Source organism: Myotis daubentonii, chromosome 10, assembly GCF_963259705.1.
Source record: "Myotis daubentonii chromosome 10, mMyoDau2.1, whole genome shotgun sequence".
Classification (NCBI taxonomy): Eukaryota; Metazoa; Chordata; class Mammalia; order Chiroptera; family Vespertilionidae; genus Myotis; species Myotis daubentonii.
The window spans coordinates 76,003,124-76,023,260 of NC_081849.1; the positions used below are offsets into that span (position 1 = coordinate 76,003,124).

The window sequence follows — 20,137 nt, forward strand, 5'->3', positions numbered from 1 at the left end:
ATAGCTATACTTGGAGAATGCAATCCATGAAGCCACTCAATTTTTCTTCAAAAGGTAACTATGTTAATAGGAAGTGACAGGAGGGTGGTTTAAATTAGCTCTCTAAATGCCATATGATTATCCAAATCTATCCTTTTTTTTTTTTCAACTAAATACAAAAATATTCTGCTTTATCTATTTTTGAAAATCCACTTCTGTTCCCAGCATTTGCTTAAATTAGTGGTTTGGAGTTTCTCTTGGGGCTACTCAGAATGAGACATCAACGAAGCATTTCCACCACAAAGGATCTAAAATACCGTAGGGGTACTGCTCCTAGAAGAATGAAATGTGTATTAGTGGCCCCTGTGCAAACAGCCCTTGACCTTCCAAACACACATCTGGGCATCCACCTCTCTGGTCTCCCCTTGTCACTCCCTGGCAAGGCCAGCCAACAGACAACATGCTCCCTGAACATTCTGGGTCCCTGGCCAGGAATGCCTTACCCACGTCTTCTGCCTGCCAATCTCCTGCCACTGCCCCTTTGTCCAGGACCCCTCCTTCATGAAGCTTCCCTGCATTGCTCCCTCATCTCTGCTTTTCCCACACCCCATTCATGTTCATCAAACTGTCCTGTCTTTAAGAATCTACTCCTGAAAAGCAGGGACCAGACTGGTCAGCCTTGTTCGGAATCCAGCCCATGGTGGATGCTCAGTCTATTGTGTTCAATTTAATTGTTGGCGAACTGTAGTGTTCCTCTGTCCAGGGCACCAGCATCCCAGAGCCATGCTTCCAGAGCAGCCCAGCTCAGGCCCTCCTGTGACTTTTTGGTTCTGTGTCTTCTGTCATTTTCCATTATGTTCCAGGTTGGCCCCTGCAGGGAGTTTGGGAAGCACTGTCTTCTCTATTTATCTCCTTTTTAAAATTACCAAAGCCCTCCTCTTACCACACCCTTCCGCCTCATCATCTCAACTATATTTAATCCCTCGCTTTCTGTTCTGCACTAATATCTGACTCCCGTCTTGTCTCTGTCCCTGCTGAGTCCTGGTTGCATGTCCCAACCTTGTTTGAGGACTGCCTTGGCCTTCCCTGCCTGTGCCTGGTCTTCTCCCCTGAATCCTGCTCTTATTCTACTCACTTCACTTCCTCACATCTTCACAGCCTGGCGGGAGCCACTCTGCTTTCAGCTCTCTTTCTTGAGACCATGTTCGCTTCTCCCATACTTGCTTCCCTGCAGACAAGAAGTGCCTGAAATGGAGCCTTCTATTTGGGGCTCTTCCTCCTGCTTGGGTTAAAGAGCTGTTTCCAAGTTGTGGAAGACAGCTGGAAGGGAGACCCAGTAAGTCTCCTAAACTCCACCAGAAGAATAACTCCCTCCTTGCTTTTTCAAATATTCCACAAAGATAACTAAAATCTCCCCTAGATCTCATGTTCCTCACAATTTTTCAAGTTACATGTCCTGACGTCAACCGTAAATCTTTCAGCAAAACTAAGACCTGCATTCTTGTCCTGTCTACAGTAGAATGACTCCTCAATAACATGCAGGTATTTGTTGTATCCTCCTAATTATTGACGGTTCTTATTAAATCTGAGTTCTGGCTTCCCTGGTCTAGATGTAATAAATTCATTTTCTTTACCCCTTTTTCTAAGAGAAGCTTCTTCCGAAATCATCTGGGAAGTTGTTAGAAACACAACTTCTTGAGCCCCATCCAGAGCTACTGCATCAGACACTCTGAGGATGGGGCAGCCAAATGCTAAATCTTGAGCACCACTGATTTAATTTCTCTTCCAGCTATTACAAATGCCAGCCGGGGGGGGGGGGGGCAGGGGGGGGCGAGTCACAATGTCCTGCTTGTTCTCACCTCTGCTCAACTTCCCAGGGTTATATCCACTTTCTCCACTGCCCCTGTTGGAGTCTTAGCTTGTGGTTCATTATGGCTCCTTGACATATTTAGAAAAGGCCAGACCTCCCTCCTTTTGCATTTGAGCATTTGGAGAGTTCTGTCCTCCCCAAATGAATTTCTCTATATTTAATCCCATTTGAATTTTACCGCTTATATGCATTTACTTTTCCAACTTGTCTAGCACGTTCTGCATATTATTCCATTTTCCAAGACACTTGTCACACCACTTATTTTTATATCTATCGTGAATTTAATTAGAAGATGCTTTATTCCAGAAACTAAAACATTATTAAGGATATACTGTGTTACACACGGAAGATAGATGGGGAGCAGTGGCACAGAAAATCAAGAAAGCGTTGAGGGTGTGCTTGTACTTGAATTCTATTTTTGTTGAATATATTAAACACCCTGGCAGTGCCAGCCAACACTAACAAACCAATGAAGCCAGCCTGAGAGTGGCAGCAGGAAGTACAGGCACATCTCCGAGATATTTCAGATTCAGGTCCAGACCAGCACGGTAAAGCGAGTATCACAATAGAGTGAGTCATCACCGTTTTGCTGGTGGAGGGTCTTGCTTCACTTTTTAAGAAACACAGTCTCTTTGAAGCACAATAAAGTGAAATACAATAAAACAAGATGTGCCTGTATAAAGCTTTTCAGACTCTGAATCCTGGTCTTCCCTGTGTCTCATTCATTCCCTGTTCAGAATGGACACCATTCCCTCCTCCTCTCTGATAATGCTGAGCCCCAGGCTAACATGAACTGCCTCTTCCCTCTTTTTTTGTGACTCTCCATCCTTTCAGCCTGCATTAGTCAACTCGGGCTGCCATAGCAAAGTGCAAAGGGCCACAGACTAGGCGGCTTAAGCAACAGACATGCATTGCCTCACCATTCTGAAGGCTAGAAGTTCAAGATCAATGTGTCAGTTGGGGTGGTTTCTTCTGAGGCTTCCCCTTGTCTTGCAGATGGCTGTCTTCTCCCTGTGTCCTCACATGATCTTTCCTTCCTACCTGTCTGTGTCTTAATCTCCTCTTCTTCTAAGGACACCAGTCATATTAGATGAGGTTCCACCCTAATCACCTCATTTTAACTTAATTATCTCTTTGAAGACCCTATCTCCAAATATAGTCCCATTCTGAAGTACTGGGGGTTAGGACTTCAACATATATGAATTTAGGGTGGGACACAATTCAGCTAACACCGCCTATTTACATCTGACTTACAGCTCAAAAAAAAAAAAAAAGGCAGGAAAGTGATTATTGGAACTCAGAGGTAAACTCCAGCTCCTAGCATTATGCTAAGTGAAATAAGCCAGTCAATGAAGGAAAAACACCACATGATCTCACTCACTCATGGATAATAGAGACCATTATAAACTTATGAACAAAAATAGATAAAGAGGCAGAGCTGCCTCGAACAGACTGTCAAACTACATCCGGAAAGCCGGGGAGGGTTGAGGGGCGGGAGGGGCGGGGGGTAAGAGATCAACCAAAGGACTTGTATGCATGCATATAAGCATAACCAATGGACTTAAGACACTGGGGGGTAGAGGAGGCCTGGGGATTGTTAAGGGCAGGAAAAAAAGGAGACATATGTAATACTCTTTGTAATACTTTAAGCAATAAAACAATAAATAAATAAATAAATAAATAAATAAACTCCAGCTCCTTTAGGCAGTCTAGTGAAGCTATCGTAAAAAAAAATAGAAAATATGATCATATAAACAGGAAACAGAAAAGTAAGTTTGGGGTACAACCGGTAACCAGAATTAATTTTACTAATCAAAGGACAATCTATAGGCAACTCCTATAGCGTCCTAGACTACACCAAAATCATTACATTTTTAGATAACATTCTAGCCACCTAAGAGTATTGTATTTAAAATACGATATTTTACATACTTTGGAACCTGCAGAAAATAATCCTAAACTAGAAAAATATTTACACTTACACATTTCAAAACACAGATGAAATGTGTTCAAATTGATAGATCATGATCTACACAAGTGCTATCAACTCTAAAGTGCAGGTCATCATGCTCAGCTAGAACACATCTCATTTGTTCCCACGCCCCTCAACTGAGGCTTCCTGCTGTTTCTCTGACTCACAACCACTCACCTTCAGTGGTCACCAGGAGCTGAGAGGCTCCTGGTGGAAGGAGTGCTGGCTCTTGAATCAGACTCACCTACATTCAAAGCTCACTTATTCCAGCTGTGTAGTACTTATACCAGGTAAGCCATGTAGTCTTTTAAAGTCAGTTTCCTCTTCTGTGGTGGTTATCAGTGCCTATAAAAGAGAGCTAGTTCCAGATTTAAAAATAATGTATCTAAAAGCACGTGGGAAGCATCTAATAAATGGTGTCCATAGAGGTGGCCTCTCAAGATGAAGGCATTAGAATGAAACATCTACCTTTATAGAAGCTAAGTTTCCCTTTCCCTCCAAGAAAGAGAAGGAATCTTGTGCTTCTAGTAATTCCCTCACTCCTGCATTTTCTTTTGGTAATCTATTTCAATTTCTGTGGCCAGTTATATTTTAGGTATTTATACACCTATTTCTTTTGCCAATAATCATCCATACAAGTACATATGATTTTCACAGTGTCAGTGTCTGAAAAACCAACATAATTAAATCTAATAAAATAACATTTTTTCTAATGCTGCTTATTTAAATTATTCAATTATATTGAATCCCAGTGTTGATATTTCATGAAGTAGCTTCTATCTCAGTTTTAAGCTACTTGATGGAAAAAAAAACTCTGTGATTCAATATAAGTATTTTAGTGCATTAATCTTCAGAAATATTTCTTTCTAAAGATTAATGCACTAAAATATTTACACCAAGCATATCAAAGATCGGACTATTTATAGAGTTTTCCTGAAAGAATTGCAGCTTTAGGCATGGGAGGTAACAGAAATGTTACCTCTAATATCCTCTTTTTTTGAGGGGAGAAGTTATGAAAGAGAAGTCAATCTCTGAGATGGTTTTGATATGCACAATAAGCCAGTCTATCTGGGCTCACCAGTGATTTTGGAATTAACAAATACGTGTCTATACTGCCAATTGGAAGAAGATAGATGGGCTCCGTTAGGATGATACTGCTTATATAATCTTGATTCTTGACAAGTAAGAAACTTTTCTAATTTTTATTGGTTTTTCTGAACTGCCTGGTTGAACTCTAGAAGGTAAGCAGGACCCCCAGAGTCCTTACAAATAGATTTATTTCCTTTGGAAAAAATATATCTTCCTTATATTTTTGGGTATCTTAGATTCATCTTTCTCTTTGACTATGTAGGCATAGAACAAGCTCTTAAAAAGACTATTTTATTTTCCTTTCAAATTCCTCCTCCTGCATAGCTAAATGCATAAACCCTCGCTTGCTTTAGTGACTTCTAAGTGAGACTGCAGCCTTGTCATTTTTTCTTTACTGAGTTGTTCTGAGGAAGAAAATTTAAATTGATTATTGTCTCATCTAGTTCCTTGATGGTACTTTACCACACCCAAGTCCAATAAAATATTGATGAAGCGGTAACACTGAAGACTATCTCATGATTCAGAAACTCAAAACTGTAAAAAGCTTTTGTCTCATAACAATATTTAGAAGGACAACTCAATAGGTTAGAGGGGCAAGACTGACATGCAAACATCCATCACATTTTATTGAACAAATTAAAATAGATTTAATCTTTAATGTGTGTCCCTAGAACAAAATTTGCTGGATATAATTGTTGATGATATGCTCAGCAGATTGGCTAATTACTTTAGGCAGATGCTTGATGCATATTAATTTGGATTCCATGATGATTATAACTATCTTTAGTTTACAATGTAGCCTCCACTTAGCACAGTCTTGTAACGATAAGGATGTTCACTTGAAATGTAACTGCTGGCAATTCTGTAGGGGACAGGATGGCATCATGGAGCCCTGAACTATAGTAGGAACCTAGATTCTAACATTCAGCAGACCACGTGGTCTTAGAGCAGTTGGTTAAGTCTCATAATCATGCCAGGCACATCTGCCGCACAGGAATATGGTGTGATTCCAGGGAGCAAAAGCATTATCATGGGGAACCACAAAAGGAATAGCTTCTTTTTTTTTTTTTTTGGAATAGCTTCTTAAACACATTTCCAACGTAGCACCTTACTAACAATTGTCTGAAGGCAAAATGTTAATTGGTGGTTCAAAACACTTTAGGGAATTAAAAAACTGATATTTCCAAGTGTTGGCAATGATGTGAAGCAACTAGAATTTTCATACATTGCTGGTGAGAATATAAAATGCTTCAATCACTTTGGACATTGGCTTGGTAGTTTTTTAAAAGTTAAACATACATTTACAGTATGATCCAGTGATCACCACAATTCCACTCCTAGGTGTTTACATAAGAGAAGTGAAAACACAGGACACACAAAGGCTTGTTTATAACAGCTTCATTCATGAAAGCTCCAAACTAGAAATAACCCAAATGTGCCTCGACTGATGAATGGGGTAAACAATTTATATCATAGATTTAGATATAGATATATGCTATATATACCATTCAGCAATAAAAAAGGAATGAGCTACTGATATACGCAACAAAAATGGATGGCTCTCAAAAATAGTATCCGAGCAAAAGAAGCCAGGTACACAGAAAAGTACATCCGAATGACTCCACTTCCAGATTCATGTCAAACAAGTCCATGGGCAGAAAGCAGAGCAGTGGTTGTCTGGGGCTGGGAGTTCAGGGAAAACTGATTGCAAAGGGAATTAGGGAATTTTGTGGAATAATGGGGAGGTTCTATATCTTGCTTATGATGGTGGTTCCACGGGTGTCTATTTTTGACAAATTCATCAAACTGTATGCTTGAAACGGATTGTATTTTATTATGTGTAAATTACATCTCAATAAAGTTCAGTGAAAGAAATGAACACACACACACACACACACACACACACACACACTGGGAAAGCAATGGCAAATGTGGCATTGTAACATTTCAGGCTCTCACATCCTGAGAAGGTGGCTCGCACATCAAAGTTCAGGGCCTGATCTGATTCAACTCCCAGGCTGACTTCCTGTCCTAGAACCCTTCCTACCCCCCTGTGAGTGTGATGATGGCTATGAATGCACTTTGTAAGCCAAAAAGCACTGTGTCCAGTTAACAAAGGTGGCAGATGGCCCCAGCTGAGGCCTCTCCTGCACCTGCTCAGGGTCCTGGGCTGCCCTTTGTGTCAGCTTTCTAGGAGGGCAAGACACGGATCGAAAGAGATGCCTCCCCCGCCTTAAGTGTTCCTGGCACCCGCACTCACTTCCCCTCCCTCTCTCCTTCCTCTCCTCAGCGGAGCTCTTCTCACCTCTCAGAACAACAGTCCTTTGATAACCTGTGAAGGAGTCATGAATAAATGGACATAAAAATAGAGTTCCTTAAGTCACACAGAATTTTTAAAATAAAGTAAATTCTTACTTGTGACTAAGAGCTTGAGCCCAGGGTCAGAGGTCATCCAGGGACCAGCTCCTCCACACCTACCGGATGTAACTACAACACCTCTAACCTCTCAGTGCCTCAGCTTTCTTGTTTATATATAAAAAAAAGCAGCCAAAACAATAACCCACACCCTGGTCGGTGTTTCTCAGTGGCTAGAGTGTCGGCCTGCACACTGAAGGGCAGCAGGTTCAATCCCTGGTCCTGGTCAGGACGAGTGTGAGAGGCAACTGACCCATATGTCTCTCTCACACTGATGTTTCTCTCTCTCTCTCTCTCTCTCTCTCTCTCTCTCTCTCTCTCTCTCTCTCCCCCTCCCTCCCTCCCTCCCTCCCTCCCTCCCTTCCACTCTCTCTTAAAAATCAATGGAAAAAAATATCCTCAGGTGAGGATTAATAAAAAAAATTTCAGGCTGACATGAGAATTAAATGAGAGAGTGCATGAGAGTCCTAAACGGAGTGCTGGCGGAGAGTAGGAAAGTGACCAGTGAGATCTACAAACGTTTATAGATATTTTTGTCCTGACTGCCCCAATTTCTCTCTTAATTTTCTATCAGATATTAGAGAGCCTTTTTCCTGGCTCCACAGTAATACACCCAGACTCCTTGGTCTGGGAGAGCAAAAAGTTCTCATATTCTGTCAGCCTTATTAAATTGGGAATTGCCTAAAAACACCAGTTACCTAAGACAACTGGCTGGACACAGCCGGACCTTTATAACTGAGTTTTGCATTCCAAGTTGATTGTAAGCATTATAGTTCATCTACATGTACTTACAAAGCCGGTCAAATGTGCTGTAATTGTTTGAACAGGCAGAAAGCTATACACGGTGTTCAAGAAATGTAGAAAATTGGGTGCTCCAGTGAGCCAAGTAGGGAATTAATAATATATTTAGAATTACTAATAAAATGCCTGTCAAGCAAGCAGCAACATATTACATACCCAAAAAGATCCTGCCTGCTGTCTAGGAGGATGTTCGCTCTTCCTAAGAAGTACATGTTCTTGGAAATAAAATGATTCAACCGCAGATGAAACTTCTGGTCCCTAGCATTTTCCTCCTAATTTTTCATTCACTTGTGTGTTTCTTACATCTTCCCGTGTAGCTCCACCAACCCTCCCAGACGTCAGTGGGCCAAGCAGCCTCCCAAGGCAATCTTCTGCACCTGGCTCACAGCCAAGCATCCATGTCTCAAAGCCCTGTCCGGCAGGCTTCTTCCTCCTCCTCCTCGTCCTCCTCTTCTTCAGCTTTGAGCGTGGGCCAGTTAGTCAGCAGTAAGTATCCTTTCTGGCTCAGTTAAGTCATAATGGCCTCCTTGTTGCCTGTTTGCAATGCTCTCTTCTCTCTCTCTCTCTCTCTCTCTCTCTCTCTCTCTCGTACTCTACCTTCCTCTCTCTTTTTTATTAGCTCAACCTCGAAGAGGAATTTCTGGCCCTGCTAAGCCAATATTTGTATGGAGTCCATGCTGTGGGCCAGATGGTTCCTTTGGGATTCAGGCCCGCGAAGCACACCCCCTCCATAAGTACCTGCAGGGACTGGTTTCCATTTCAAGTGCTTTCTGATGTGCTGAGTCAGTCCTGCCACTTCAGAAGGGAGGAACTGATCAGCTTGCAGGGCATGAGCCCTAGAGCTCAGAACTGAAATAACCAACAGCAGGCACTGAGCCCACAGGTCAAAATGCTTTTCTGTGTGTTTGAAGTCTCCTGCCATTCTATTTGTAGGTGGCAGAGGAAATAAAAGAGAGCGTGCCTGAGGCTGGGTAGCTGTGTGTGCACAATGAGCTGCCTCCAGTGGCATGTCGGGGAAGCTGATGGGCTAGAGCCATCGCTGGACTTACAGTTGCTACATATTTTGAGCATGTTACTTAGTTAATTCCCTTATGTCTCAAAACCTGACTATAGAATGAATAGCACATGCAGCATATTCTGATGAGTAATAGTACATGGAGTGATTTCTCAAACTACTGTTTCAGCTTTCATTTGTAGGATTTTCAAGGACGTTTAAATATTTTACTCATTTTAATACTCACAAGGTATTGTAAGTCCTCCTTTTTAGATACTGAACCTCGCATCAAGTAGAACCTGAAAAGTGCAACCTATTTTGACCATCTTATGTCAGAGGAACCAGATTCAGTCTTAGTTGAGAGACCCTGGCACCCTGTATGACCAATATAATGGGTGACAAAGCCAGGATGATAACCCAAGACGTCTAAATCAATGGATTGTATATATTCTATACACCAGAGCTGCTATAAAAGATAGAATGCTTACACGTGAGTCTTATCCAGTGAAATTTGAATGACAAAATATAGCAAATCACCTGAATATCTTTGAATATTTTTTAAAAGCCTGGGCCCATGCCTTATAAGTAAAACATAAGAGCTTTTCTCTGAGCCAATTTGAAGAGAAAAACTAGACATCTTGCATATTATGAAATATATAATCAAGCATGAAATATGCAATTAAAATTCTTTTTGTCCAAGATTAAATTCACCTAATCTGCACATAGGCTAATGTGAGGAGCCCTAACCCCATACTTCAGATGCAGTTGTTAGGTAGGTTAAATTACAGGGGAAACAAAGGGTCAGTCAACCTAATCAGAAAAATAAACACATTTATTGAGCACTATGTATACACCAGGGAACTGATTACCAAAAAATACAGAGAACAAAGCAAAATGAATGCTATGATCAACATATGTATAGGGACACTGAAGATATAGTACATGGTTATCTCAGTTTTAGAAGCTGAGATAGAATGGAAGGACTTGCTGGAGTAATTAATCCTTAAATTGAGTTCAGATGGTAAATGGAGCAACAAATTCCTCCAAAAAGCAAGGTCATAGTTGAACCTGTGGTCAAAACCTTGGTTAATGACTGCCCCATATCATATTCAAAGGGTTCAACAACCTGTCATTGTTCCAGATGAACTGAAGTGGGCAAGTCATACAAAAATCTTCCCCACTCCAGGCAAACGAATGCAGAATTAATGTGTTAGCAATGATAACGGGATCTTCATGTGCAAAGAACACCACATCTGGGCTCAGGATTACCAGATATGCACATTCATTAGGACATCTGCACAATACCTGTTCACAGCAGCTACACAGCTTGCCCTATGTTAGACCTTGATCAGTCTCTACAGTCGTCAGAGGTGAATATACTTTCTATAAGCAGGGCTTTTGGAAAGTCTGGGAGAGTAAAACAATTGACTTGGAAAATGTCCCAAATTGGGTTGATTTACACAGTACTTCTTAAATATGGGTGGATTTGGGATTCTTTCTTCTTTGCTGGGTTTGGTTTTTCAGTACACTTGTCTTGAACCCCTAATCTGTAAATTTGATTCATAGTCAACAAAGGGCTGATAGTCAATACCAGAAAAACCAAAGCTATAAAGTGAATGTAAAGATGCATGGCGACAGCTTGTGGCACAGAGGAACCCCTGGTTCACATAATCACAATTCACATCATTTTCCACAAACCAGTGAAGTCACCATATTGCAAGTAAGCTGTTCTCCCAAATTGCGCTGTATGTTCCCAAATGGTTTTTTATTTCTCAGAAATATTTGGTAAATACGTCCATTATTTGCTGTGAGAATAGCACTGAAAAGCATATGGATGTTTACATAAGGCAGTTAATTCATGCTTGGCAGCTTTTTTAAAGATGTATATTTCTTCTATAAGAATCCCACAAGCAGAGGTTATAGAAGGGTGATATTGAGAGGTGGTGATTACTCAACAGCCCACTTGACAACCCCTTACACGGATGCCCAGGCTAACAGTTGGAAGGAGTTAGATTTTAAAAACTAAACAAAACATCTGTCCTGAGCACTCAGTTCAGTATTGGCCCAGTGACCACACACCCAGATTCTACAGAGCGGGTTTGTTTTCACACCATTTGCATTTAGTGCCTATAAAAATCTTTTTACTTTTCAGCCCGTGCATTCCAGAGTAGTTTGAGAAACATCATCACATATTATAAGTCACTGCCAATTTTCAATGCCAGTTTATTCTAAATCTCCAAGTCAGTTAGACCCCATATAGGTCGATCTTCTGGCTCCTCTAACAAGGGAAAGATTCAGGGTGGACCCTGGCAGTCACTGCTAGTCTTTCTGGCCCTGTAATTAATATATTGGGCTGACTTCATCTGGAGCAAACTTCTATAAAAGCTGCCACTTCCTCTTCAGTGCTGAATCCACCCTGTGCACGATCTGAGGGCTCCCTCTGAGGTCCCATCAATACGGCCTCAGATTCATCCTTAAAACTGATACAACCTCCCAGAGCCAGGAGAATGAATGACAGAAAGCCAGATTGGCACATCCCAGGGTGGAATGTCAACCTCTGAGCTAATTTGAGAGCTGAGGTGACATTCCGGGAGGGCTTCCACTTACAAGGCCTCATTTTTTTTTTTTTTTCATTTCCCTGCTCAATCAGAAAAGCATACGGGGGTGGGCAAATGTAGATCTACAGTTGTGCGTATGCAAAACACAAGAGTTTATTCTTGGATTTTTGTAATCCTAAACTGCCTTTGCCCACCCCCTTATTCCTTAAGGAAGAGGAACTATTCAAACAGCAGGAAAAAAAAACCCTCAAGAGTTTAAGACAGAGACTTTACAATCAGAAAAGATAGCATCAGCTCTTTTAATTAATTCAAAACATCTTATAGACACCATCTAATGAACTCTCACAGTGTGTGAAGACAAGTTACACATGTGACAATCAGGGTAAAACTAATATTGTCCACGGGTGGGTCCCTTCTTTCCGGGGCAGGCCTCTTCTTTGCATGGTGAGACTCTTGTGGTCTTGAGACCTATGGCTCAAAACTATAATAAGACATTTTGCCATCTGACTTTATGCATAAGAGCACTAATATAAAGAAAGCCAGGCAGCTCATCTCCAGCAACCAACGAATTTTACAATGTGGGACTGATTTCTCCTCCCTGGGCCTTTGTCCGATAGATCATCACCCTGTTTCAATTTCACAAGGAAATCTATCTTATCAGTTACATACTAAGTAGAACCAGGAAAAAGACAGGAGTGGAAAACATGTGAGAGGAGAGAAGGAATTCTGTCTTGGGTGTAATAAATGCCTGTGTGGGGCCTCACAGAAGCCACTGGGCTCAGTGAGACAGGTGCCCACCTCTGTGAGCCTTAGAGTCAAGTTCGATAGCAACACTGCTCAATGCACCGGGGGTGAGAGTCCATAGCTTTCTTTCCAACTCTGATTATTGTCAGTGATCTGGCAAAAAGCAACCTGCACAATCACACACACACACACACACACACACACACACACACACACACACACACACACAGATTTAGTTCCTGGTCTCAAGGAACTAGTAAGGAGACAAATGATAAAAGCAGCAGGGGAAGAGAGAGAAATAAGGTTGAATAGATTTACATAAAATTCAGCCCAAGTCAAAAACCAGCCTGGTACTGCATGGCTTAATTTGGTGGCTGTGCAGGCCCTGGGTCTGGAGTAGGTGAGGGACATCCTTCCAGATTCAAGACCCACCTTTCACTGCTGGTGAACTCAACTGATTCCCATTGATCTAAAGATGGGGCTAATAGAAAGCACAACTTTACTTCCCACACAGGCTACTTAGCTTTGCTCAGAAACAAACTCTCTCCCCAACTCCAGACTGCACTGCTCACCCCAGCCCACTGGCACCCAGATGTTTGCCACTTGCTGTATACAGTGGGGGTTGGGGTGAGGAAGAGCAAGGACTGGGTGCCTGACCAGGAGCCCTTCCCTTCTGGCCCCACCAGTCTTACACAAGTGGTAGAACAAGTTCTCTGTGGAGTGGAACCTGGTGAATAAAAGTGGCAAAAGAATTCAAAAAAGACAGTGACATGCGGAAGATGCCATGCCCAGACTTGGTCATGCCAGAGCCACAGAGAAGGCCTCTTTCTGTGAGGTCCAGGGATCTGCTGCATCAGAACTCCCTGTGGTACATGTTAAAAATGCACATCCCTGGACCCCAGGTGACTCTCACACCTGCCAAATCAAGTCCACCACCTTCCTACAAGCCACACTGTCACAAGGAAAGTCTCTGGCTTCCATTCTCTCCCCCTCGGTTTTGAAGCTCCACTGCCCACGCTTGCAGGTCTGCCAAGCCCCTCTGCCTGCTCCCCTGGAGAGAGGCCGGGCCCCTCCTTCACTGGGCCATTTCTTACAAGTGTCCCTCTCTGTTCTAACCAGAGTGCTTCCACGATTATTTTACTATAATCTTCCCATCCCACACCCAACCCCATAAGGAACCTTTTTACACTTTTTTTATCCTAATGCCCTCCTTCCCCCATGAAATGTTAATACCACAGATATACTGCACCCCTGTTCTGTGTATATACTGTGGCCTTTGCGGGGGCAGAACCATGGTGCTAAGACTTTTCCACCTTCCCCACCACCACCCAGCACCAATCTCGCCTTGGCAATGCGAAATGGGCTCAGCAAGGCAGCAGGTCTGAGAAGGGCTTGGAGAGGAGGAGGAGGAGGAGGAGGAGGAGGAGGAGGAGGAGGAAGAGGGAGGACAGCCAGAGTCGGTTCCAGCTAGCTGCTTGTTCCCAAGTTCAGATATAGCCCTGGTGCAGCCAAATCTTCATGTTCTTTTTCATGTTTCAAAAGAACATGAAAAATCTAGATTTTTTTTTTTTTAGAAACTTCCCAATGTTTAAATGTTGGCAAGTAATTAAACAAATATGTAAGTACCAGAAAAGCTGAGTTTTATTTGCTGAAAGGTTGCTCATTGTTAACCTCTGCTCTAGGGATTTTTTAAAGGAAGAAATTAGAGGAGGGATTCAAGGCTGTTGTGTGTGGATGAGACCTCCCAGAATCCCTAGCAAACCCTTCAAGCTGTGCCAGGCTGCTGTGCTGGTGGGATTTAATCCAGTCCTAGAAAAATTGGCTCTTGGGGATGCAAATATTTCTTTCTTTTCATGATAAGAGTGTTTAGAGCCCTGAGCCCAGAAGGATACTATAGTCCACCACAATCCTTAGACAAGTACTCAAAGTTATAGAAATGGATGGGTTATTGTGCAGAGAGAGGACGAGAAAAACTTTTCACCTGCGCCCTAGGAATGAGGTGGAGAACAATGGAATCGGCAGGCAGGGAGAATGGCTTCGCTCCAGGCGGGGTCCAGCCCCACTTTGAAATCTTCCACCATCCCCAGCCCATGCTGTCTCCTGCTTGGTGTGTGCTTTCATTTATCCAGGGATCAGTCGCCAGGGGAGGGGAGTTTCATTCTCCAGCTGTTGTGTCATTTCCCTTGGTAAGTCCTTAATTGACCGAGTTATCTGGCACCGAAGGAGACTGCCCGCCGTAGGTATTTTTATTATGTGCCCTTTCCAGGGACAAAGGCAGCAGGGTCCGTAAACTGCTTGGTGGCGGGAGGATATATTATCCTCACAGCTTCATCATAAGCATGCTCTTTCGAAGGGTTAATGTGAACATGAGAAATTAGGCAGTTTTACCACCTATTAGCCTGGCTACATTGGTGACCGAGTGAAGGAAAAATACAAAATACTATTTTCTTCCAAGGGCACTTTTTAGCACTCAAGATTCCAATCAAGGCAGTTCAAATTGAAACCTTGCCCATCTTATATTTTTGCACAATATTTGGACATAGTTATGTTGCCTCCCCCATAGCAGGAGCCTTCCTGCCCTGGCTCTTTGTTAAGCCCTAAGGAAGACGCTCTTGTACTGTGGACGTGGCGGTGTGAGCAGCCTTTGGTTTTATCCGGGGTGAGAATATCTTGAAGGATAACGTGTGGAGGTGCTGAGGATGGAGGCTTGGGTGCCTCACCTGGGAGACCAAGGGACCATCATGCCATGCTGGTTTCCCCACTGCTCTGCTTGAAAGAGGACCATTTTCCCATAAACCATAAGAAACAGATGTGACTCGGATGTATGCTGACATATTGATCCTGTTTTTAAAAACATCTCTACAGATCCCCAAACGGCAGCGGGTGAGGTGGATGGGGTTAATCTGGAGGAGATCCGAGAATTTGCCAAAGCTTTTAAAATCCGGCGCCTGTCCCTGGGCCTGACGCAGACTCAGGTGGGACAGGCCCTCAGTGCCACAGAGGGCCCCGCGTACAGCCAGTCAGCCATCTGCAGGTAACCCGCGCCTGCATGCTCCGCCTGTCCCGGCCGGCCGGCCTGGGCCTCCTCTGCCCTTGCAGCTCGGCTTTTCTGGCTTTTCTTCTTCGGGTGGGCAAAGCCGGAGGGGTGCAGGGTGGGAACAAAGTGTGGGGCGGCTCCGTGTTGAAATGGGTGGTAGCGATGGGAATGAAGGCGCTGACGCAGACTTGCGGGCCCTGGCTTGGTAACTCCTGTCAACTCAGAGAACCTCCAAGGCGGCCTCCTGGGAAATACCCTACCCCAGCCTCCTCCAGGCTGCCGGTGGGTGTCGGTGCAAATGGAAAGCTGCCGGTCCCGGTGGGTGCTCATGCCCCCACCATTTCTGTGAAGGGATGGCTGCCAGGATTTCCCAAGAAAACTCACCGTAAAGCAAATGAACCACCTTGGGACCTCGAAGGAGCTTTTACCTCTCCTTCTCAGATACCAGCTTAAAAGCACATGTTTAAAAAGAAGCACCTGCTTTACGTGGCTCCAAAAAGGGGTATTGAGAATCTGGCCTCATCTGGTCCACCCCCCACCCCCCCCAAAAAAAAAATTAAAATAAATAAAGAACAGAATCCAGCCTTGGTTGTGTTCAAGTTGACCTGGGTCAAGCCGCCAGAAGCAGCCGCGCGCATGCATGTGTGTGTTGCACTAATCCGCTGTTTATGCATGAGGCAACAAAGACACTTCGGGAAGAGCTTTTTCCTCTTGGGCAATGCCTTATGAGTCCTCCTCCATCAGGAACAGCCAAGAAACCAACTCTAAACTCATTTAAGTGGATTTTGTTCTTGGTGATCCATGAAATGCTGCCTTTTTATCTGCTCTTTATACTTTTAATGTATTCCCCAAAGGACGGAAGTGTACTTTTCCTGCAGTTTGAGACTAAGGTTATAAATAACATCAGTATGGGGTAGTAGCTTGCAGCTTACATTTTGCTCAATGATTTTCCATAAAACCCATTGATTGTTGTTAAATACAAAAAGCTCCATAGGATCCTCTCACTTCTATGGCCTCCCCTACTGTTTTTTCTTATAAGATACCTCCCTGTAGAAAATAACCTTTATTCAGTCTACACAAGGAGACTGCTGCTGGGAAATTTGTTTCAAGGCTTGTATATGTTATTCCAAACAATATGTACAGGAGCATCAACACTAACAAGCAGCATCAGTGATACGAATACTGCTGCTCCCTGTTGGGAAACATTCATTTGGGTTCATCTTGACAGCCTTGCGGTAAAGGCAGCCACGGGTTTTTAAGTTGTTGCCAATTTGCTATTGTTACTAAGGTCCTCTTTGGCTTATGTTTAGCCCTAAAACGTGATTTCCTTTTATAGGTTTAAGTGCTATCTAATGTTTTCACTGCCATAGGGAGTGTTTCTTGGGCATTCCCAATCAAATATGTTGATGTCTAAAGTCTTCCCCGGGGGAGGCCAAAAAGCTATGGCTGAAATGATCAGAGACCTGGGAATTCATTGTATAAAAGAACATGTCGATGCCTTGACTTTTTGGCCTTTCTGTAGCTTCTGGTATTTCAGTGAGATGATTTTATGAGCTCACTACCATGAAAAAAAAAAGGGAAAGTCTTAAAAGAAACCAAAATCTGACATAGAAACAATTCGAGTTCATTTAAAGGTGAAAGGAATCTGCACACACAGGTGTCACTTCTCCCTTCTTTGCTGCAGGGACTCCCAGGTGCTGTTTTGATAAGTTCCTCCTAATTAGAGACACAGAGGAAAAATCACCACCAATATGACTGGACATCCCTATCATAGGCTTCCTCCCCGTGCCATGGCGCTGTAAAGAGTTTGAGCTTTAGGACTCTTCTAGGGAATGACGGGAAAATGAGTGATGTGGCAATTAACAGGACAATGAGAGTGCTGGGGAAGCTTGCCACAAGGGATGAGCTCACTAAATGACATGAAATTCATTTTTATTGAAAGCAAAATGTACTTCCTCCCTCTCTGACCAGGACTTGAAGTTGTATTTTATTTTTATAAAATAAACAAATAACTCCTTGAACTATGCTTGGAAGTGAATGCTATAAGATCTGCATTAAAATTTCATACTACTTGCTCTATTTATCACAACGTAAGATATCTAAAATGCAGCTCCAAAAATACGATCATGGCACATACAGGAAGCTTATCCTTTTGTGTCCTTTTGCAAGATTCCTTACAAAACATTCTCTGACGAAAGCAGGTTCATTTTGGCTCTATGAAAACAGACTATTGTAATAAGATGCACTCCGCCATCAGAGGGCTGTTTTCCAACAGCCCTGAACTTGAAAAGAGAGAGGAGAATTCTGTGTGCCCGAAGTTGTCAGATCAGAGGGTCGTGAATTTGGATTTAGAATAAACAAACAAGAGGAACTGTATGTTTTTCTATTTCATTGAAAATGAGTATAACTTTTATACCGCGATGTTAAAGCACTCTACATAATTTTATCCAAGATGCTTCATATTTTTTTTAGTCAGTGTAGCAAAGAATTGCTGATGGCAGTTGATGTACAGAAGGCCTCATTTACAGAAAATAGTATCATTCAAGTACAGGTTGCAGATATCACCCACTAAACGCAGCTTGATGCCCTGGTGCCAAAGTACAGTGATGCTGGGCAGGGTTTGGAAGGGACAAGGGGGCCGGAGCACATCCGGGGATGGGCATATAGTAATTTCAGTGCGTCCAGCCGTTTGAGTCCAGCAGTAAAGTAGCAACAAGACATGTCTGACCTGAAAAGGGAAAATGTTGTTGACATACATCTGGTGAAAGTTGTTTGTTACCAGAGGGTTGGGGTGGAAGACAGAGACAGAGTGAGAGAAAGGGGAGAGAGAAAGATTGCAATGAGACACAGAGATGAAAAGAGAGTTGTACAAGAAACTTGTCCTATTTGCCACCACTAACTGTTATAAGAGATATTTCTATAGACCAATGAATGGGGGAATTAAGGGAAACATAAAAAGGGTCATTTTCAATGAAAGAATATGAGAGCTGTCGTCTTTGATGTCACTTCCTGGTGTTAATTTCTACCTTAGAATCCTGAAGTTTGGGGGGAATGGTGTGGTGTGATTAAAATAAAAGCTTGAGCCCTAACCGGTTTGGCTCAGTGGACAGAACGTTGGCCTGCGGACTCAAGGGTCCCAGGTTCGATTCCGGTCAAGGGCATGTACCTTGGTTGCGGACACATACCCAGTGGAGGGTGTGCAGGAGGCAGCTGATAGATGTTTCTCTCTCATTGGTGTTTCTAACTTTCTATCCCTCTCCCTTCCTCTCTGTAAAAAATCAATAAAGTATATATTTAAAAATTAATTAATTAATTAATTAAATTAAAAAATAAAATAAAAGCTTGTATCTCGAAAGTTTACCGGAAAAAGTTCTAGGAGTTGTTTCGTTTCTATTGTGAAGGCTCATGCGTCGCGCTCTCCCCACCTCCCCCGCCCTGGTCTGTGTCCGCGCGTGTGGGCTGCATGCACTGGCATGAGGCATGCGGGAGGGCGGGTGCTGGCTTGAGCGGGCACAGCTACCTTGCAGCTGGCTGAGAATCTGGAGTGAATTCGCTCTGCCAGTCAGTCAGGCAGGCAGGCAGGAGGCCCACCCTGGCAGAGGACTCAGTTTAAGACTGTTCTTTCTCAATTCTCCCCCCAGACACACCATCCTGAGAAGCCACTTTTTCCTACCACAGGAAGCCCAAGAGAACACTATAGCTAGCAGTCTGACAGCCAAACTGAACCCTGGCCTTTTGTATCCTGCCAGGTTTGAAAAGCTGGACATCACCCCTAAAAGTGCCCAGAAGATCAAGCCGGTGCTTGAGCGGTGGATGGCTGAGGCTGAGGCCCGCCATCGAGCAGGTATGCAGAACCTGACCGAGTTTATCGGGAGTGAACCGTCCAAAAAGCGCAAGCGGCGCACCTCCTTCACCCCCCAGGCCCTTGAGATCCTCAATGCCCACTTTGAGAAGAACACACACCCCTCCGGGCAGGAAATGACCGAAATTGCCGAGAAGCTGAACTATGACCGGGAGGTAGTTAGAGTTTGGTTCTGCAATAAGAGGCAAGCCCTGAAGAACACAATTAAACGCTTAAAACAGCACGAGCCCGCCACGGCTGTCCCCCTGGAGCCCTTAACAGACTCTCTGGAAGAAAACTCCTAAAGGGACGCCCTCCGGAATCAGAGGCAAACTCCGCAGAAACTAAGCTCCAACCTTGGGACTCCACCAATAGACAACGAAACAAACAAACAAATGCATAATAAGTTAAAAATAAAATTTCAAAATAGCCCTCGTCATCCTCCTTATCGGTAAAAGACTAAGAAACCTACCAAGTGGACGGAGTGGTTTATACATGTCCATTGGTTTTCAAAAAAAAAAAAAAAAAGGAAAAGGATTTGTTTTTGAAAATTTTTAAACAAGGAATGCATCACACTGCAGGTGTGTGTGGTAGGCAAGTTCCCTCCCCTACCTGTCTCCCCACAGCCAGTTTTTTAACGGACTAAAAGCGAACCAAATAACCACATACTTTTTTCTGTATAGTATGAAAATGTGAACACATTTTAAGGAAAAAGAAAAACTAAACTAAACCAAAAAAAAAAAAAACAAAAAACGAAAAAACACACACACACACACAAACAAGAAATACCAACAACAAAAACTTTGATCTGTTCAAAGCGAATACAAGCCTGCCACC

The 20,137-nt window shown here is 43.1% G+C and overlaps 1 protein-coding gene across 1 annotated transcript in view; it reads left to right on the forward strand.

Moving 5' to 3' along the window:
• The window catches only part of POU6F2 (POU class 6 homeobox 2), a 410,247-nt gene extending 390,642 nt beyond the window's left edge, over positions 1-19,605 (forward strand). Inside the window, exons 8-10 of the mRNA XM_059656173.1 lie at positions 8,444-8,612; positions 15,288-15,456; positions 19,101-19,605. Coding sequence (XP_059512156.1) covers positions 8,444-8,612; positions 15,288-15,456; positions 19,101-19,605 — 843 coding nt within the window. The remainder of the gene's footprint in view (positions 1-8,443; positions 8,613-15,287; positions 15,457-19,100) is intronic.
• The last annotated feature ends 532 nt before the right edge of the window (positions 19,606-20,137 follow it).